Below are 21,836 nucleotides of genomic sequence, written 5' to 3'. Positions count from 1 at the left end.
GATGTACAGGTTCTCATCAACTTCCCCCTAAACGAGCCATTATGGATTGTATAGACGCCCAATTCTTGTGGTAGATATAAACGTATCGTTTATCTTTTTATTCTGGTGAATGCTGCATGTTTGATGGCAGCATGTTTGTTGGCTAATAGTCTGATAGTGCAAAAGCAGGTATTCAAATTGTGTTAGTATGTGTTTTTTTATTTATTGTCATTTTAATATTAAATAACTATATATATATATATATATAGTCCACTTCTCAATTGGTTGATTGTTTACTTAAATATAATATTAAAAATAAAATTGGAAAAAGGAAAACCGTGTTATTAAACTATGCGGTGTCCTCACCGCAACTAAAACCCCAGTTTTGGCATTCGCCATCACCATAGAAGTCTCGCCTTTTCCCTGTCTCTCTCTGTTCGCTAAACCCTAACCTCGACCATCCCAAACCTCATGCCGCCACAATGGCGATCGTGGCGGCTTCGGTCGCGGGTTTGGCCGTGGCCGGGGCGACCGGGGCCGTGTCGGGCGCCGCGGCGGTGGGCGGCGGCCGACGCAATGAGGAGGAGAAGTGGGTGCCGGTTGCCAAGCTTGGCCGTCTCGTGAAGGAGGGAAAGATTACCAACCTTTAGCAGATCCACCTCCACTCCCTTCCCGTTAAGGAGCATCAAATCATCGACACGCTCCTTGGTGGCCGAATCAAGGACGAGGTCATGAAGATTTTGCCCGTCTAGAAACAGAGGCGTTCCGACCAGCGCACCCGGTTCAAGGCTTTCGTTGTTGTTATTGACACCGACGGCCATGTTGGCCTCGGCGTCAAGTGCGCCAAGGAGGTCGCTACCGCCATCCGTGGCGCCATCATTCTTCCCAAGCTCTCGGTTTTCTCTGTTAAAAGAGGCTACTGGGGATACAAGATTGGGAAGCCTCATACAGTGCCGTGCAAGGTCGCCGGAAAGTGTGGATCCGTGACCGTCCTGATGGTGCCTGCTCCGAGGGAGACGGGGATTGTGGCTGCTCGTGTGCCAAAGAAGGTGCTTTAGTTTGCTGGGATCGAGGATGTGTTCACCTCATCGCGTGGGTCAACCAAGACTCTTGGGAACTTCGTGACGGTCAATTTTTCTTGTGGACTATTATTTACTTTATTTGAAGCGGTTGATTTCTATCGGTAATGAGAAAAAAGATGTGATTTTTCGTATCTTTACTTCTTTTAAGCAATTGGCGATGTTAATTGCTGATCTAGGTCTATCTAGCATATGTCTCGTGATGACAGTTGAAAGGCTTTTCAATGTAGTTCTGGATCTTGATGATGATTTGTTACATACTAGCAACATGTAAATCTTTAACTTCAGTTCTGGTAGCATTTATATTATCTCAATTAGCTTCTGGTGACTGTATTTGAAAAGAATTACTACCTAGATGTCACATGATCATTTTGAATGAGCCATTTTTTTTTCTTTGTAGATGCAATCAGTAACACATCAGGTTTTTGGCATAGATTTATGGCATTGAGCAGTTGCCATATCGTTTCTTATTGATATTTATTTCCTTGATGAGCAATGAACTTGTTATAACGGAACTGTTGATACTAAACATTAGAAAATGACAACTTTTTTATACTATTTGATTTGGCACTTCCAAATCTTCTAGATGGAAGCAAGATTAAAGTATGGTGGTGCCATTCCTTCTAAATTTTACCTGAACTCTTATCTACTGCTTGCATGCTACTTCTTGTTTCTTTATTTCTTACTACGGGTTATCCATGTAAGAGAAACTCAAACAAGTTTTGTTCTGCTATTTTTGGATATGGAAAACTTTCTAGTTGTTTAGTTCTGCATGATTAAAGTATTAGTAGTCGTATTGTTAATTTCTGAGGGAAGGAAAGGAATTAGGAAAGAAAGGTAATTATTTTGATTAGTACGCTTAATTAGGAAATAGAGCACTGATTGTATGTAAAGATCCAACCACTCAGTCAAGTACTTGTCACTAGTTCAATTCAAGCTCTGCAGAGTAGGTGATCACACACTATTATTGGCTGAATCTACTAGCTTTAGCAAACTCAAATCAGGTCCCTTTTCACTGATAAACTAATTGGCGTCCAATCTGAATAAAAATATTTTATGACTCTATCTAACAACTGTATGGGGGGTTAGGAATACTTACTGTGGTGAATCAAGCACCATATGGGGGTTTGGAAATAGTTCATGGAAATTGTTAGTTCAGCGTGGATTTACATTTTTGTAATCATCCATCGGCTTAATATGTACTTTGTTCAAACTCATAAGTGAGACTTGTACTGATTAATGTCATTGAATTGCACCTAGGTGCAGACACACAAAGGTTGAATCTTGTGTGTTGCCTTGATTAAGTTTTCCCGGTCCTACCATGGTTCATGGAATTGGTTGGTCTTGATTAGATTCAATTGACCAGGATTGGTTATTCTGATTCTGATTTCCTCAATATTTCTGAGGTTCATTAGGATTGGCTTAAAGATTTGCTCTCTACCCCCAAAAAAAAATGTAAATTGAAAAAAAGAGAGGCTAAAATGGTTGTTATGGAGATTGGTAGTTTCTCTACCAACAGAGTTATGGAGACACAAAGAGGACTACTCCTTCCTGGTTAAATAAACTAGAAACCACCAGAAATGTCAGTGTGAAAGCTTTATTTTAGGTGATTGAGGATGTTCATTGCATATGATCTCCTGATGACTGTTGCAAGATAATGTATGCAGATGACTTGTTGTAGAGGCTTTTTTGGTTAGCTGTGAGATCACAAGGATTATATGCTGATAATTATGTTGGTAGTGAAAAACAGGAAATTTGATGACTTCTTATCTCTGTGCAGGCAACCTTTGAGTACCTAATGAAGACATATAGATTCCTGACACCTGACTTCTGGATGGACACTCGCTTTAGCAAATCCCCCTTCCAGGAGTACACTGACTTACGTGCAAAACCGACTAAGGCAATACTTCTTGACAACACCGAGAAGGATGAATCTTAGGATGATGCTTGGGAGTGAGTTCTTTCATAGCATTTACTTTGTGTTTTGTCACTTTGTTTAATTAGAACCTAGGTTGAGAACTTTTTCACAATGTTATTCTTTGATGAATCCTGTCACCATAGTTTTAGTATTCCTGCTATGTGTTTTGCTTTTTCACTGTTGTACACATCAAGATGCAGTTAAACGAGACATGAGCATGAGGTGCTTTAATCAATAGATCAAGATCCTTAAATCATCTCGCAAATTTCTTGAATGGTGGTGTCATTCTTGATATGTTAAATTTCTTCAAGTATTATGTGCCTCAGAATATTCTTTCTTGAACATTGGTAGGATTGAAGTCTTGTGTGCCTCAAAATGACCCCATGAAGAGGGGCTTGCTCTGCTCTCATCCCCTTTCCTCTTCACCTCAAGCTCTTATTCCTTCTCCTTCACTTAAATCTCATCCTAAATTCTCTCAAATATCTTTGTAGAATCTCCCAAATTCAAGCAATCATTGAAGGGAAATTACTAGTATTTTCAAGAGAACATTGAAATTGAAAATCTGGTTAATTTTTCTCTAAAAATTAGATAAATTCGAGCATATTTGTGTTAATTTAATGACTTCAATTTGGATGCAATTAGATCAATATTAGAGTCATTTCTTGTTGTATCTTCTGTTTGCACTTGATTTATGACTGATTCACAAAAATCAAGTTTTGAGGAATTGAGATGTAAATCTTTGTAAATCTCTCATATTTTAGTAAAAAGGTGGGCAGATAAGCTACACCTTTTTATGATGGTTCTGGATGCTGGGCTGCTTCTATGCATTCAGACATGTGATCTCCCTCTCTCTCTCTTTGTTACCCCAATGTACTAAAAAGAAGAAAAAATAATAATAATAATAATAATAAACAACCGATATTTTTGAAGTCAATCTATAATGAAAACAATGAGGGTGCTCTTTTGCGATCTAGATGACCAAAGCTTATGAAAATAGCTGTATTTTTTTGTTGGAAAAGTGTGCGTAAATTGATCTTCCTATAACTATAAGGGTGCTCTTTTGCGATCTGGATGGCAAGAGCTTAGTCTTTGTGTTATGAAAACATGTGTATATTGACTATCCTAGATTAGAAAAAATTATTGATAACACTGTACTTGTAGTGGTAAGGCTTGGTATATTGATCTTCTTTTATCTCCATGGTGATAAGGCTGTGTATATTTATTTGTTGGAGGAAGTCTCATGCATTGAATTTATACTTTATGATTGAAAAATAATAAAAATGTAATACTAAAACTAGAACTTAGGGAACTAATGTTGACAACATTGTCTGTCCTGGTCCACAAATTAAGTATTTATTAGTGCATTGCCTTTGAAAGATAAGCAATGTGTTGTGACAAGCAGGTAAGAAAAGGGCAATTCCTGTGCTGCTCACAATCTCTCTCCTCACAAGTAGCAGACTTAATCTCAATTCTTAACATGGGATTAAAGCCCATAGCAGATTACTCAATTCCAAGTACTTCAAAACTTCTAGCGATTAGAACAGGACTAAATTGACACGATAGAGATTCACATACATATCCTGCAATTAATCACAATTTGACAGATAGTGCATACAGTTTGTAATAATACATTTACAGAGAGGAGTGGTGAAATGAAGCTGGGAGACTATATATGCCCACCCACTGGTAGCAGACTTCCACTGGTCCACATACTCTTGGAAACAAACAACCAAATTGGAACCACCACTACACAAAAAATACACCTGAAATGTTAGAACCAAGCACATGCACTTGAGCTCTGTCAGCTTATTTTCCTCTTCTTGCTTGTCTCCCTCATCCTCTTCTCTCCCAGTCTTTCCTCCATTTTCCTGATGAGGTCTTCTGCATTGTCTGCTGAAACTACAATCTGACTTGCTGAGTCTTCTATGAAGCCTTCCTCCACTCCCTTCTTGAATAATGCAAGCAAATCATTGTAGTACCCATCCACATTCAGTATCCCAACCTGTACAAAACAAGCAAAACCCACAGAATTTGGTGCAGACTAAGAGGAAGAATGAGTAGTTGTAGTAGTAGTAGTAGTAGTAGTACTCACTGGTTTGCCATGGATGCCAAGCTGAGACCAAGCTACCATCTCAAGAAGTTCCTCCATGGTTCCATAACCACCTAAAGAGGTCAATGTTGAGAAATAGAGTTAGTCTCAAGTGTTAGCAACTTGAGCACTGGAATGGTTCACTTGGGTTTCACCTGGAAGCGCGATAAATGCGTCAGCATTTTTAGCCATTTCTGACTTCCTCTCATGCATGTCTGCAACTGTTTTCACCTCTCCAATGGTTTCTCCTGATATCTGCACACTTTCTCTGCTTAGTTGCTTGTAGGAAGAAACACAAACTATTTGAACACTTGAAGGCTTACAAAACAAGATAGATGAGTTGGAACTGCACCTCACTTGGCAAGAGGGCAGTAGGAATGACCCTGTAATTGAGTGAAGTATGAGTGTGTACCAAAATGCATGCAAGTCAGTTAAACAAAGAAAAGAAAGTTAGCGGAGTTCTTACCCGAGAACATTGCAGCCACCATCAAAGACTGTTTTAGATATCAACCCCATTAGGCCGACACTTCCACCACCATAAACCAGGTCTATTTTCCTCTCTACCTGAAATGAAAGAGGAATCAAGGTCATCAAGTATTGGCATAGAAAAGGAGACAAGCACAAGAAACAAAATCCAGAGCAGATCTTTCTTCATAAATATTCTCCTTAGGACAGAATGAATATTCTCAGTGTCATCCTGAAAAGAGAAATTAAGTACATATGCTTCTGCTAGCTGTCTCATCTCATGTTCTTGGTGGTGTCTTAAGAAGAGTTGAAACTTGGATTGATTCCTCACCAGTTTCTTTCCAAGGTCAAGAGCTGCTTCACTGAAGGAAGTCCTGTTTCCGTGCCTGCTCCCGCAGAAAACACATATGCTCCTGAACCTCCCTTTGTTTCCTCCTCCCACTGCATTCTGCTGGCTTGCTTCCATCCCCTCAAGAATGAGAGTCCCAAGGGGAAGAAGCAATGAACACAAACTAGCAGACAGTTTTGAGAATTAACAGGAAGGTGAAGCTAGAGAAGGAAGAATGGATTCAAGCAATGTATCAGAAAGCAGGAAGCCCATACTTTTCCTGCTCAAACAACTAGTACTTTGTGTTGTAGATCATAGCAGCATGAATCCTTCACCATCCTCCCCTCTTTATCCCCTACTCTCTCTCTCTCTCTCTCTCTGAATCTGATGAAAATTTACCATAACAGTATGTTTCCTTTTGTGCCAATCCAATCAGTGTAGTTTTTCACCTATACTGTTGTTCTCTCTTGATATAATATAGACAAAGTGATATTATTCTATAAGAACACAGACAACCCTTGTGCTAATTAGCTTGTGTCTGCATTACTCAGTGCTTTTTGTATGTCCCTACAGTCCTAGATTCTACTGCATTTTGGGAGAGCCACATAGCCAATCAGGACCAGACATCTCCTTATCATCATTAGCTTATTCATCTCAAATTGCAGCAACCTGTAATGATCAGGAGGATGATGGGATTTTAATCCATTTTGGTGGATATCGAATGGATACACAGCACAGTCAAGTCAAAGATGTGCAGTTTGGTGATGAGGCCTCACCAAAAAGCTCTGTGCCACTTCTACAAAGCTTAATTGGTGACAGGAACATCACTAGATCATTTGTTTAAGTGTTGTGTTGGTTAAAGGAGGCGTCGGTGAACCACTCAGGCTCATATAATATGTTCTGTCCTGTTAGATCTCGAGTGCTCTTGTCAAAATTGTGAGTCATGTACCCATTGGAGTCGGAGAGCTACAGCACAGAATCAAAGGCTCTTTTTTGGGGGGACTCTGTTTGATGTTGATGACAAGCTTGCTGCAGCAACACAAGAAGCAGTGTGTGATTTGGGTGGGATGATGATGTGTGTGGTTTGACAAAGAGCTGTTGCTGAAACACTTGTTTATGGTGCATCAAACAAATGTGCTCATTTGTTTCAGCAACAAATGGTAGGGATGACACCTCTCTCTGAACTTGATCAGCTCAATGGCACTGAGAAAGATTATAATCATGAACAGTGGTATTCTTCTTCACCTAAAAGAGTAGTAATAGAGCCAAAGGTTTTGATTGACATTAAAATTGTTGAGAAATGTTTTTATGATTTCAAAGATTTTGATGTACCATAAACAAATGTGATATGATCATTATTTTTAGTTAATAGACACTTAATACATGTAATCTAATCAATGTACCACACTAATTATCGAATATCACACAAAAAGCTCGCATCAATAAAATATTTGAAGAGAATATTCTCTTGTTAAATTAATGATTGTATACAACCATATTATTTATATATTGTAGTTATATTTTTATTCTAAACTTAAGAAATGAATGCTTATAGACTTTTGTTTATATTTTTATATAAGTAGAATTGTAATATGTGATGCCTTCTACCGTAGAACTAAACTTGTTTATGTTTTTGTACAAGTAGAGTAGTAATATGTGATGGTCTTCTACTCTCGAACTAAACTGAAACAAAGGATATGAATCTTTTCTTCTCAAACTCGGCTACAAGTAGAGTAGTAATATGTGACGATCTTCTACTCTCGAACTAAGGTGAGACAAAGGATATGAATATTTTCTTCTCGGACGCGGCAACACTCGAAAAATAAGTCATGTCAGATCAATCTCGCTGATAGATTATATTTAATCATATCGGTTGAATTTACCAATGGCTACAGTTAAAAAATGGTTAAAATTCAAATTATACCCAAACAAATTTGACCAAAATAGTCCTGCAGATGGTGTTTCCTCTGTCACTCTAGAAAAAAAGAAAAAGAAAACCAAGAACAAGAACAGCATTTGATGCATCATTCTGTAACATTCCTCCTCTCAGTTGTGCCGTGGAGGTCCCATAGCCACCGGCCTACCATCGCGGTGTGAGACTGCTCATCCGAGGAAGGCCTTCTTTCCCATTCTTGGAACAGTATGATCTGTTTGTCCAAAGATGGGCTCCAACATCGTCCCTTCCCCATGCTTGCTGGCCACCACATGTTGGTGGCGAGGCTCTTTGATGGGATCATCTTTTTGACTCCACTCCACTCCACTCCACTCATGACTCTGTTGCCATGAGAGCAAAGCAAGAAGCTTCAACCTTCCATTGGCAATGCTGGCCTTTCCCCATAGGAGAAGCATGCAAATCCTTTGTTCCAACATTAAGATGCCTGTTAGGTCTTGTGACTCAGTGCTCAGCTTCCATCCTTTTCATCTGATCATCAAATATTTTTTAACGCATTCTATAACAAAGCATCATTTCACAATTATATATTTTTTTGATTTCTCGCTCTAAAACTAAAAATTCATCCATTCGTTATATTTTACATCGAACCACTTAGCCGAATAATCCAACCGATAAACTAATGACTACGACGATTAGTCCATTAACTATGCCTACGATACACACGATAAATAAATGATTAGAAGAAACATCAAGATCGTTCGTCATGATCGATCCATCCATTTATATATAATTTATGTCACGCATAATTTAATTAGATAAACAAAGAGTTAATGTAAACAACCATATCAAAAAAGAGAATCTCCCCCCAAGATCTTGTCTGGAACATGATTTGGAGCCACACTGACATTATAATCTTAGTGCCGATGTCATAAGATTCGAAGGTTGACTAATTGCTCTTAATCAAATAAATATTACTTGCACTTGAGCCAGTATCTACACATAATTAAGAGCCAGTAGAAGGTGCTCCAGCCATCGGAGGCCAATCCACCGAGAGAAAGCAGTTGTTCTAAGAGATGCTATTGTCATCCGAATGAGGCCATCCATCTTGTGCTTGCAGTGAGAAAGAAGACAGGGGTTGAGTGCGACGAGGTGAATGTTAACATGGGGAGGAAGAAGACAGGGGGGAGGGGGCTAATCTAATCCATCATTCCTTGGATTTGTGCTACTGCCAAAAAGATCAACCACCAACCATGATAGATTCCCCCAATCCTTTGGTTGTCTCTTGGACCGATTCTTCATCATGTTCCTTTTGACCATGAGTCGAATGTTGCAAGTTCTCCAATTAAATTTGTACAGACTCAAGATTGATTTATTAGTTTCATATTTACATGCGAGTTTAGTGGAGTTACACCTCAAACAAAATGGAAGGTAGAGAGAGGACGGGCCTTGGAACAATGATGAGATTATTTATTTGGGATGTAGGAGATTAAGATATAGGTCTCGAAAATAATCTTCTTTATGTTACATAAAGGTAAGATTGTATATATTCTCTCTCTAAAACCTGAAAGTCTCATGCATGACCTTTTTTATGTGAATGTACCTAATCAATCCACTTGAAATCGGATACGATTATTAATCGAGTTTTGTTTGAATTTAGATAAAATAAAATTTCATGGGTATCTCACAATAGAAAAATTATTGTGTTGAAATTTACTTAATTTATTTAAAATTAAATTTAGATATTCTTTAATCAATTTTAAGATAAAATTGATGAAATATATAAATGCTTGAACCAAATTCAAGTAGACAACTTGCTCCATGATCATAGCCATTGTTGGAAGAACATGAACTGACTTCTTTATCCCTATTCGCAGAGAGAGAGAGAGAGAGAGAGATGTATATGAAGAAGGGAGATGATATGTTCTACAATATCTGTGATACATACATACATGACTAACTCAACCTAATAGTCTCCGTGAAACATTTGCAATCTGGACTAAACTTTGGTTGGGCTGGATTTAGTTGACTAATTGTAGCCCACCAAGTCAACATCTATATCTATATTTAGATGATAATTTAAGTTGAGCTTATTGGGTTTATAGGAGAATTAAAGTGACACCAACACCTAACCAATTAATGTGGTATCCTTTTCTTATAGATCCAGAGTTGGAAATCATTACTATAATACCTTAGCATACGTTATTTATTCATCCATCCTCTATGATGATCGGATTTCGAGGTCTAATATATGCAATTGATATATTCGTAATACACATATCATAAGATAGAAATAGAGTAACTCACTCGCATACAATATTCTCACATGAATGAGGATGAGTCTATTTTTGTTAGAATAAATAATGTAAGCAGTAAGGAACTCCATTTAGAAAATGCTTTTCCTCAAATTTGATATTACAAGTTATCTTCAATCAAAAGAATTAAGAATTGATAACACCATATTTACTATATCATCAAGGTTAAATGTTGTTTGGCAATCTTAGTGCCCACAAGCAGTAAACCAATGTGTATAAATGTTCTAAAAGAATAAACTGATGAAATTGTCTTCCTCAAGTTTTACAAGCATAAAAGGGCATGTACAGAAGAGAGAGAGAGAGTCTTGAAAACCCTATCTTCAAGATTCTAAAGCTTGGCCAGAGCCACCAATTTAACCTCAGGAACTTGACACCTGCTTCTGAGGGAGTGCAATAGAACCTGCACCAAACAAGCTATGTTAGTTTCAGGAATCACATAAGGAAAAAGAGAGTTTTGCAACAGCAACAAGAAGCACCAAGATTTTCCATTACAGCTGCGAAACATCGCGAAAAAACGATGCGGTGGTCTCTTAAAAGGAGAAACTTAAGAACAACTCTGCATTCTGAATAGCCATTAAATCACTGTATCCTGCGAAACTTCATACATTTGAATTCAGTACATAAATATCCATATCAAGTCCAAATCTGGTTCCAATACTGTGGACCTGCACATCCCCTATACTTATCTTTCATGGCGGACTCTCCAGAGAGGCCATTATGATCAACACCAGAAATGATGGTATTCCATGGTGCCCTATCTTTCACACTAGTACTAAAAACCTTAGAACCTTAGCAGCATTGTCAACTGCACCAACTTGGCTTTCATGTCAACTAGCCCATTCCCAATTCCAACCCTTGAGACTGTTGGACCAGTTTGGTAACGTGACCATCAATCTCCATTCACTTATTTTCCGACTCGAGAACCCAGAAGTGCAATCAGCAATACCACATCTAAATCACTACTATACTTCTCCAAATGCATTCAATAAAATAGTGCTCTTCTTGCACATTTGCTGAAATGACTCGATAGCTCTGTGGAAAAATTGAATCGAGCACATGCGCTAACTAGTGTTCTATCCACATGGAGATCTTTCAAGAAACTAGACTCAAAGACATCTAAAAGAATTTGCTCAAGTATAAATTCACTGTAAGAGCAAGAAATAGCTGCAGTCAACAAATTGCACATGAACTCACTCTGTCTCAAACAGCGTATTGAACTCCCAGTTTAAATTCCTGAGAACAGCTCAAAGGAAGAGATGACATCCCTTCTCAGTGAGTTCGCTGAGATGTTTAAGATCCACTTGACGGAATTCTTTGCTGGTGTCTGACGAAACACTCACCGAGCATCCCATGTGAAATCCAAACAGAAATCATTGTACATCGAATTCAGTGCATGAAGACACCAAAATGATTGCAGAATGCCAGGTGTTTGAGTTTAGCCTATGTATTTGTTTTCCAAGACATGCTTGAAGACGACGCTGCCGGAAATGAAGAAAGCACGCTAAAATCGAGACCCAGATCATCAAGCAAAACAGTCGACAGATCCGTCAGGGGACCAGTTCCAAGCGTATCCAGCAATGAAGCAAGTCCGAGGAACCACGATCTTCTCCGGCATTTGATCAAACAACTTACGAGCGCACGCCAAGTTGTCAGCTCTCCCGTAGAGGTTAACCAAATTGCCGGACGAAGCCAAGATTTTGGTGAGACCTTCGGGCATGACGTCTTCGTGACCTTCGTCACCGGGTTGCCGGGTGGATGATCTCAAGGATGTGGCGGCGTGGATGCCTCGGTGCGGCGCTGAGGAGTTCATGACGGACGAGGATGCCGGCCGGGGTCTTACGTGGGATTTGGAAACGTGCTAATCGTGTGGAATATATATATATGTATATGTATATATATATATATGTATATATATATATATATATATGTATATGTATATGTATATGTATATATATATATATATGTATATGTATATGTATATATATATATATGTATGTATGTATATATATATATATATGTATATATATATCATTTTTTTCACATATATCATATTTAAGTACCTAATTTAGTATAAAAATTATCATAAGTGTTCTATTTTATCATATTTATAACTTCTTCTGCCTCTTTTAGATGCTAAATATTTTCAATTTTCTTCTTAATTTTATAGTTTCAATGTTCTCTAAAGCATGATTTTTTAGTATCGATTATAAGTTGATTTTTCTTGCATTGTCACCCACTCTCACTTAAAGATATACCTCAATCTTTATTTTTCTTAAAAAAAATCTCTTTTGTTTTGCTTTGAATGATACATTTGGCATTAGAATCTCCTCCTTTTATTATTATAAAATATAAAATTTAATATCATTATTTTTTAAATCTCACCATCCAATGGTATTAGATATTTTCATTATCTTTTTCCTCTTTTATTTTTAATAACATATATCTAATATTATTACACTAAGTTGATTCTTAAGATTTTGCTATGTATAATTATATTGACCTTTCACATAACTTTATATACTTTCTGGTGAGAAAGAAATCCATTTGACTTCTCTTATTAATAACTAATATTTAAATCTTTTCATTAAGTGGGTATTAATAATTATAAGATCATATAAAATACAAAGAATAAAATCAAACCAACTCCTTGATTTATCTTGCCATAACTAAAGACCCTTTTGCACTCCTTGAACTTACAATTTTTTTTTTCCTTACATGATCATATCCTTGGTATATAACTAATCATGAAAGATATGAGTCTTCTATTTTCTCATATTTGCAATAGTTTTCGCCTCTTTTTAGTCTTTATATATTTTTAATTTTTTTCTTAATTTTATGATCTTATCAACCTCTAAAAAGCGTGATCTTCTAATAATGATTATCTTTTGAATCGTTCTAATATAACCACTAATTCTCTCTTAAATATATGTCACTTTTTTTTTTTAAGAAAAATCTTTTTTCTTACTCCTAATCTTATCAATCATCAATCTATTTTGTATTAATATTATCTCTGTCAAAGTTCCACACCTCTTTATCTTAATTATTATTTTTAAAATTTTACCATCTAATCCTAGTCAATTTTTTACTATATTTTATTCTAATATTTATTTTAGAAATATATGTTGATATGTTAAACTTTCACTATATATATAACTTTATATATCTTTCTATAAAAAAAATTTATTCGAATATAAAAAATTATAAAAAAAAAACTAAATGAGAAAGAACGTTGCTCTGAGACCAACTATTAGGAACGAGTCGGCACTAAGAGGGAGGAGGGGGTGAATTAGTGCAGCGGATAAATCACGTCGGTTCAAAATTTTTTCGTACGATAAAAATCGATCTTATAAATGTATTTAACTTGAAAGCATATGGAAGAGTTTAATGAAAGTAAAGCAAGTAAATAATTTACAGTGAAGGTAAATACCAATAATAGAAATGCAAACCAATTTATAGTGGTTCGATCGTCGTAACCTACATTCACTCCATCGATTCCTCTTCTGTTGATGCCATTGGCATCCACTAACAATCTTTCTTCAATGGGCGAATATCAATTATTCTTATAACTCGATTCTCCATTTAACATGTTCAGGAGAGAACCTTTACGACCCCCTTCACTCGTCTCTTAAACAAGACTAACACTTAGAGCTTTTAGAGAAGTTCTCACAAGATTATAATAGCATTTATCTTTTTTTTTTCTCTCTAATCTTGTACATATTAACGAAGGATGAGAGGGGTATTTATAGGCCTCAAGTGGATTCAAACTTGGAGCATAAAAAGATCTCATCCCGAGTTTTTCGGGTCCTAACGGTATCACCATCTGTGTTGGGCGGTATCACCGCCTGCAACATTGATACTAGACGGTACCATCACCCAGTCTAGTGGTACCACCGCCTGACACCTTGCCACTAGGTGGTATCACCGCCCAGTCTAACAGTATCACTGTCTGACAGTCTCTCGGAGACTTTGTCTGGGCGATACTACCACCTGACATAGTATCGGAGATTGTGCCATGATAGTTTTACATGTTGGGTCATTGTTTGAGCCTTTTCACTTGGCCCAACACAGCCCAAACTTAGGCCCAATTGACCCCTAATTGAGTTGACCCAATTTCAACCCAATATACTAATCAAATAAGTCCGATAAGTCTAGGTTTTTTCGGTAAGCTTTCGGCGAACTTCCGACGATATCTCGATAATGTTCAAGTGGACTCCCAGCAAGCTCCTGGACTTCACGATGATCTTCTTGGCGAGTTCTAACGAGCTTCTTTGGCAAGCTCCTAGACTTCTCGGTCAATTCCGGCAGAATTTTGGACGAACGTTTGGACTTCCGACAAACTCTCAAACTCCCAAAGAAATCTCGTTTTTGACTCTAGGACTTCATTTTGCTTTATGCCTTGATCGCTATCGTAGTTAATCTTGCACACTTAAAACCTATTTCGATCTAGACAATTATTACAAAGCTTGAATCAAATGTTGTTCGGTATGTCATTGGTTCATCGATGCTTCGTCCGATTCTTCAGCGCATCGTCCTCTCTTGCGGCCTATTGTCCAATTGGCCAGTTGACCTCCGCAATTCTGATTTTCTTAATGTAATTTTCGCTCTTCTTGGCTTGATGCCTGAACCCATGGTTCGAAGCCTTCTGTCGATACGTCGACCGATCTTTTAGCTCGATGTCTAATCTTTTGACATGTTTCTCTCCGGCCCAACATGATTCTTCCTGCTTTAATTATTTCTCCCCGATCGAAGCTTTCTACGTCACTCAAAATGTAGATCAAATCATAAACACTATTAATTGATTTCATCATCAAAATCCAAGGTTTAGCATGTGCATAATATTATAAATGCTAAAAGATCTCTCGTATTAAAGTTTAAAATATATTAAATATGAAGATCTTATATTGATTGAAAATTATGGTAAATAATTAGTTTTTTTTTTATTATGATTACGATGTTTTAATTGGATCTTATGAGTTGATTATCAATAATTTTAATTTGACATTGAGTTTTATGAAATTATCAAGTAATATATTGTATAATTATAAACTATATATATTTTATAATATGTGTGAATAAGAACTTAATGGTACCCTCAAATTGTATGTTATAGATTTTAAGTTTGGATACGTGGAGAATTAAAAACTATTAAATCAGCTTGCATCACCATTAACTTTCTCTTAAAATATAACTCTTTAATTCTTTTTATCTTACTGGTCATTATTATATATTTTATATTAATATTATCTCAATCCAAGTTGTAAACTCTTTCTTTTAATATATATATATATATATATATATATATATATAATCATAATTTTTGAAATTTTATCATCTAGTCTAGTAAATATTTTTCATTGTCTTTTATTTATTAAACTTCCATTATATATAATTTTCCATCAGCTTCCAATAATATGTATATATATATACACATATAAATATATATATATATGTATATATATATAACAATAATGTAACAAAAAGTTCATTATAAAAAACTACAATAAAAAAACATGCTTTAGACTTGATAATCAAACTTAGTTAATATAAGAAAATATATAAATTTATCTACTTATATATATCCCTAAAAAAATTATATATCACTTAAAATCTGGATTATATACAAGGACAATTCCAAAATTTAAATTGTGTTTGGATTTGAAGATTTATAGAGATTAAATTGGATATAGTCTTCTATCTTATTTTAAAATATCATTCAGTTCATTTCATTTGAAATATAAATAAATATATTGTCATTTCAAGGGAAGATGAATTTGAGATACCAAAAGACTATAATTAAGGAGATATCTGAGTGGTTAAGAGGTTATGTATACAATAAAGCTATGGATTATGTAATGTATAAATATAACATATAAACAAAAATAACAATACTTACCTTTGGGCTACAAATAGATTTTTTTAAGGAAATCCATGTTATATATATATATATATATATATATATATATATATATTTGGATGTATTTTCAAGAATATATAAATTATTTTTTTAAAAAAAAAGGATATATGTATAATATTTATTTTGGTATATATACAGAGTCAATTATCTAGAAAGTGGTATTTTGGTCACCAAACACCCTGTTTTCAGGCTTTTGCCAATTGGGAACAAACATACTCCTGTTTTCTCTCTCTGTCTTGACCTAAAATTTCAAAAAAAGAGAAAGTTTGGGAGGAAGAGAGAGAGAGAGAGAGAGTCTGTTGGATTTGTGTTCTTCCCCCTTTGTTGCCTCCTTTGCCTTCTCCTCCTACCTCTTTCATGGAAAGAGAAGGAAACAGATAGAGAGAGAGAGAGAGAGAGAGAGAGAGAGAGAGAGAGGAGAGAGAAGTGGAAAGAGAAACAGAGCTTGAAGCTTTGGCCCTCTCCTCCTACCTCTTTCATAGCCCATTCCTAAATTCTCTCCCTAATCGTTTCCTCTCCCCTTTGTCCCCATTGATAAAGCCCTCTGGTATTCTCCCAAGGTCACATCTTTGGCTCTTTCAGATCGTAAAAATCCTTCTTTTCTATTGCTCTTATATTCGCGCTTTTCTTGTTCTTGTTCTCCTCCTGATAGTTGTCTCGGCGATTTTAACCTTGTCGGTTTAATCCTGCTTCTTTTTCTTTTCTTTGTCCCAGGGAGACAAAAAAAATCCAATCTTTTCTTTCAAGCTGCAGGAAGTGACCTTTCCTTAGTGTTTTGGCGTTTTTCTTTGAGATTTGACGGAAAGATCTTATCTTGCATCTGCCTCGGTTGGATCCCAGAATCTTCTTGGGAAGAGCTCGGTTTTTCGGTTTCATTCTTCGAAAAAAGATCGGATCTTGGTCGCAGAATCTCCGAAGTCTCAATGGGGAATTGCTGCATGACGCTCGCCGATCCGGAGAAGAAGAAGCGGAAGAAGAAGAAGGAGAAGAGGCCAAATCCCTTCTCGTTCGACTACAACCGCGGGCCGGGGGCCGGCCTCGCCGTCCTCACCAATCCCACCGGCCGGGACATCGGCAGCCAGTACGAGCTCGCGCAGGAGCTCGGTCGGGGTGAGTTCGGCGTCACCTACCTCTGCACCGACAAGGCCACAGGGCATCACTACGCCTGCAAGTCCATCTCCAAGAAGAAGCTGCGCACCGCCGTGGACATTGAGGACGTGCGGAGGGAGGTGGAGATTATGAGGCATTTCCCCAGCCACCCCAACATCGTGAGCCTCAAGGACACGTACGAGGACGACGGCGCCGTCCACCTCGTGATGGAGCTGTGCGAAGGAGGGGAGCTCTTCGACCGGATCGTAGCAAGGGGGCATTACACCGAACGAGCGGCTGCCGCTGTTACACGGACCATCATAGAAGTCATTCAGGTCTCATCTCTGCACTTCTGCTTTCTCTTTTTACCCATTCTTGTTCTTTTACTTTGTCTTTGCATTGTATATTGCTCTATGATATGCTTTTTTTCATTTGCAATGTCTTAACATCTTGATGTGTGTGAAAGCGCATTACCTTTTGTTCTTTAGGGAACTTTATGTTTGGCTTTGTGCAATCACTCATGTTTATTGGCAAGTCATTTATGATATCAGTTTTTAGAATCACCTGAGCTAAAACTTTTCTATATCACCTTCCTTGAATATTCCAGCACTAGCAATAGGTAATTCTGGCCTCCTTGCTACAGTTCTCACATTTGCAAAAGTGAAAGGTATTAAATCTTTGTAGATTCTTTGACCACATGAAAAGGTCATTGGTTCTAAATGTGTTCATATTATTTGTTTGAAATCGACTTACCTTTTACTGTTAAATGCTTGTGGCTCTTTGTTCCTTCACTTTTTGGAGCTCCATCTTCTTTTCATTCATCTAAGCCTTTTTTTTTTAATCTCTTGTTGGCAACAGTAAGCCACCTTTATGAATGTGTAAATATTTTTTATCAGTGGTAGTTCAATCTGTCTACGTGCTTGCATCTCAGATTTTGTTGTTTCCTGTATGGTTTAGGATTTATGTTATGCCCGTATACTTCTGCTGTGACCATGTGTCAAATTATTGCTGGATATCCTTGCTTTAGCTTCAACTTTAATTAAGTAATATACTGTCATAATTTAATTTTACCTTCTTCATGTCATGATCAGGTGTGTCACAAGCATGGGGTCATGCACCGGGATCTCAAACCTGAGAACTTCTTATTTGGGAACAAAAAGGAAAATGCACCATTGAAGGCCATTGATTTTGGGTTGTCTGTGTTCTTTAAACCTGGTAAATTGCGGGAAGAAATGCCTTTTTGCTGCTATCTTAGCTCTTGTGTATTTTTTTTCCTTGTTAGCTTCAGATTTAAATATGCTTGTGGATCCCTGACGATTGATGTTTGGCTTCACTTGTTGCGATTATTAATGGAGGAAAGACGCTGAGCATATTATATAATCTGTTCTGTAAAGTCTTCCAAATTGTGATGCTTTTTTTCCCTTATCAGGTGAACATTTCTCTGAAATTGTTGGTAGTCCTTATTACATGGCGCCGGAGGTTCTAAAGAGAAATTACGGCCCAGAAGTTGATGTCTGGAGTGCAGGAGTGATCCTATACATCCTGCTTTGTGGTGTGCCCCCATTTTGGTCGGGTAAATTTCTTCTACAAATGGACGAAAACCATTGGAAACTTTATGATATCTTCTTTGGCTTTCCTATATGTAACACCAGTGTATCCAAAAACTGAGGTGTGTGCCCATTAACCGTCAAACTCTTTGTTCATCTGCAGAAACTGAACAAGGTGTTGCTCAAGCAATTCTTCGTTCTTCCATAGATTTTAAAAGAGATCCATGGCCAAAAGTTTCTGATAGCGCTAAAGATCTAGTCAGGCATATGCTTGATCCAGATCCAAAACAGAGGTTCACAGCCCAGCAAGTCCTTGGTAATTTTTAAATTTGCATCCATTTTGTTTCGTTACTTGTTCGAACTTACAATTTTATTTTACTACCTTGTTACATATAATAAGTGCTACCTTTTTATATTATTTATCTTAAGATGATTGCGGGTCTGCATTATTATATTATCAAAATATAGAATAATCAATTTATTCTTGGTTCTTTATCAAGAATCAGTGGCTGATATTGAATCCTATTTGACTTATTTCAGTATGCCTACAAGTCAAGGAGGTGGTACTATTTATTTTTTGGCAAATATTTAGTACAGTTGGATAATTACTAGATACCACTTTTCTCGTTGGTTTTCATGCATTTCCATATATGCTTTATGACAGAAACCCTCAACTTGTACCTCATATTTGAATGAGTAAGAAGATGTCTTTATTGAAACTTGAAAGACATTAAGGACACCGGATGTGAATCGAGATCTGTTACATATTCTTATTTTCCTCAACAGGAAAATGTGTTGGCACATGAGCTGGCCAATTTTTGTCGTTGAAATGAGAGAGTGTTGAGGTCGGGAGCTGAAGCTCCCAACTTTTTGTCTTCAAACACTTTGACTTGTTTCTGATGGTTGATTAATGAATGTGGTTTTTGTTTTTATATAGAATTCCTTTAACGTCACTGTATGTATGTCTTCTTTCTTTAATTGATACGATCTTCATAGCATGTATCACAACTTTGAATTATGCCTTTATGTTGCAGATCATTCGTGGCTGCAGAATGCCAAGAAAGCTCCTAATGTAAATCTAGGTGAAACTGTGCGTGCAAGACTCCAGCAGTTCTCTGTGATGAATAAATTTAAAAAGAAAGCCCTAAGGGTAAGAACTAAGAATATTCGTTATTGTCTTGGTTGAGTCCATTCCACATCCAAAAAATATTCACATTTGGCTTCTGATACTGTACATGACTAAGAATTTTCTTGTTAGCTGTTCTCTATCCATGCACTTTTTATCAATGTTCCTTTTCAAGCAGATCCCAGCCACTGATACATTCAGACTTATCATCGCAGGTGGTGGCTGAATATTTATCTGTTGAGGAAGCAGCAGACATAAAGGATATGTTTGACAAGATGGACATAAACAAAAATGGAAAAATAAACTTTGAGGAGTTGAAATTAGGTTTGCACAAGCTTGGTCACCAGATTTCCGATGCAGATGTACAGATATTAATGGAAGCAGTAAGTACATAATCGGATGTCTTAATTTTTATTTGAGGAACTTCTTGTTTGTGTCCAACTTGTGGTCTTGTCAGATTCTTTACTACAATGTACACCCAAAAGCAAAGATGCAAACCTTGATGGAAAATTTATTCTGTGCTTAATCTACCCCTACCTTGATGGAAAATAGAAAGTAGGTGGAAGAAAGTTGGTTGTCGTAAATGTAATATATTGTGTCATAATCTACTCCTACATATGTTATAATAAAGTTATTTAATTCAAAGATTGTTAAACTGATCACATATTGTTGATGACAGGGTGACGTCGATGGAAGCGGCACCCTGAACTATGGAGAATTTGTTGCTGTATCAATTCACTTGCGAAAGATTGGAAACGATGAACACCTTCATAAGGCCTTCTCATACTTTGATCAGAACAAGAGTGGTTACATAGAAATTGAAGAGCTCAAGGACTCGTTGGTGGATGATTTAGGTCCAAATCATGAAGAAGTTATTGATGCTATCATTCGTGACGTAGACACTGACAAGGTCAAATATCATAGTCCTTTCATGGACAAAACCCTATAACCTATTACCTACTTGCTTGCTTCTTCTAATCTCTCATGCAAAAAAATTATTCTTTTTGTTTAGCATACAACTAAAACATGTTTATGAACCTTATCGATAAGAGTAAAATGTAGTGAGCAAGAATCTGATCTTTTCTCTGATAATGATGATAATAATAATAATGAGATGATGTTGGCATTTGGTTGCAGGATGGGAGGATAAGTTATGAGGAGTTTGCAGCGATGATGAAAGCAGGAACGGATTGGAGGAAGGCGTCAAGGCAGTATTCAAGGGAGCGCTTCAGTAGCCTCAGCTCAAAGTTGATGAAGGATGGATCTTTGCAGCTGAAAGTTGGGGCAGATTAAAACCAAAGAAACATATCTTAGAGTATTTTGAAATTGGAAATCCTGTTTTTGGCATTCTTGCTTGTTGATTTCAATTTATGACTCAAGTCTGCAGCCACATCTTTGGTTTTGGTCTTGTTGGGAACGACGAGCTAATTGCCAGCTTTGTCCGGATGTGTTCTGATTAGAGGGATGTTGATGGGGCTTATGGCTGTAACAATGTGACTAGTTGTAGGATGTTGATGCAGGAAGGTGGATGCCACAAGTTGGGGAATGGCAGCTTAACCTTTCATGCATTTGGTCTAATTATTCTCTGTAGATCTTGTCTGATTGAAGCAAACTTTGAATATATTATGCCCTCCTTCCAATCCAACATTGTGTTTATTGTGCCTTGCCATCTGATGATGAACACTTGTTTAGAGTCTTGTTCCAACAGTGATATTGTTTCTTTGCGACTCGAGTCTCAGTAAGTTAGTTCTATCGGATCTTCCAAGACCGACATTTTTTTTTTTATCTTGATTCTTGGACAATTGGCTATTAGAAGTTTCAGTAAGTTGATATAAATTTGACAAAATCTTCCACAAGTGTGTTTCATCACTACCAATCTTGAGCTTCTTGTTGGTCATGCTGTCCAGTTTTCTTGACCATGTTTGACTTCAATTTCATCTTCTTTTTTCATGTTCTACATATCAAGGAACTAACTACTAGTTTCATCAACTTATCGGCGCATACAATATCAACGTATCGGACTCCAATATATATATATATATATATATATATATATATATATATATATATATATATATATATATATATATATATAT

General features: G+C 36.8%; 2 protein-coding genes, 1 long non-coding RNA gene and 1 pseudogene across 5 annotated transcripts; 2 read left to right on the top strand and 2 right to left on the bottom strand.

The window, feature by feature from the left end:
• The first annotated feature begins 375 nt into the window (after positions 1–375).
• On the top strand, positions 376–3,232 carry LOC103996439 (small ribosomal subunit protein uS5w-like; annotated as a pseudogene).
• Positions 3,233–3,483: 251 nt separating this feature from the next.
• Positions 3,484–6,378, bottom strand: LOC135645654 (probable cytokinin riboside 5'-monophosphate phosphoribohydrolase LOG4). The gene is made up of 7 exons (XM_065164273.1): positions 6,134–6,378; positions 5,862–6,042; positions 5,532–5,629; positions 5,418–5,448; positions 5,221–5,320; positions 5,069–5,139; positions 3,484–4,978 (listed from the first exon to the last, which is right to left on the bottom strand). The coding sequence occupies exons 2-7, from the start codon at positions 5,994–5,996 to the stop codon at positions 4,778–4,780; spliced, it is 636 nt and encodes a 211-aa protein (XP_065020345.1). The 5' UTR covers positions 5,997–6,042; positions 6,134–6,378; the 3' UTR covers positions 3,484–4,777.
• A 3,906-nt stretch (positions 6,379–10,284) lies between these two features.
• Positions 10,285–11,910, bottom strand: LOC135644731 (uncharacterized). The gene is made up of 2 exons (XR_010498584.1): positions 11,259–11,910; positions 10,285–10,464 (listed from the first exon to the last, which is right to left on the bottom strand). It is a non-coding gene; the product is annotated as an uncharacterized LOC135644731 (long non-coding RNA).
• A 4,283-nt stretch (positions 11,911–16,193) lies between these two features.
• LOC103995772 (calcium-dependent protein kinase 20) lies at positions 16,194–21,385 on the top strand. 3 transcript variants are annotated; one of them, XM_018830057.2, is made up of 9 exons: positions 16,194–16,525; positions 16,693–17,402; positions 18,159–18,282; positions 18,497–18,640; positions 18,778–18,930; positions 19,649–19,764; positions 19,956–20,123; positions 20,420–20,650; positions 20,878–21,385. In XM_018830057.2, exons 2-9 carry the CDS (start codon positions 16,902–16,904, stop codon positions 21,031–21,033), a joined length of 1,593 nt encoding a protein of 530 aa, XP_018685602.1. In that variant the 5' UTR covers positions 16,194–16,525; positions 16,693–16,901; the 3' UTR covers positions 21,034–21,385. The 3 variants fall into 3 exon arrangements, with proteins under 3 accessions (XP_018685602.1, XP_018685600.1, XP_018685601.1); XM_018830055.2 differs by having other exon boundaries at positions 16,194–16,538; XM_018830056.2 differs by having other exon boundaries at positions 16,194–16,563.
• Positions 21,386–21,836: the final 451 nt, after the last annotated feature.

The sequence above is a fragment of the Musa acuminata genome, chromosome BXJ3-8 (assembly GCF_036884655.1).
Source record: "Musa acuminata AAA Group cultivar baxijiao chromosome BXJ3-8, Cavendish_Baxijiao_AAA, whole genome shotgun sequence".
NCBI classification, from domain to species: Eukaryota; Viridiplantae; Streptophyta; class Magnoliopsida; order Zingiberales; family Musaceae; genus Musa; species Musa acuminata.
This window is presented reverse-complemented; position numbering and strand designations above follow the sequence as displayed.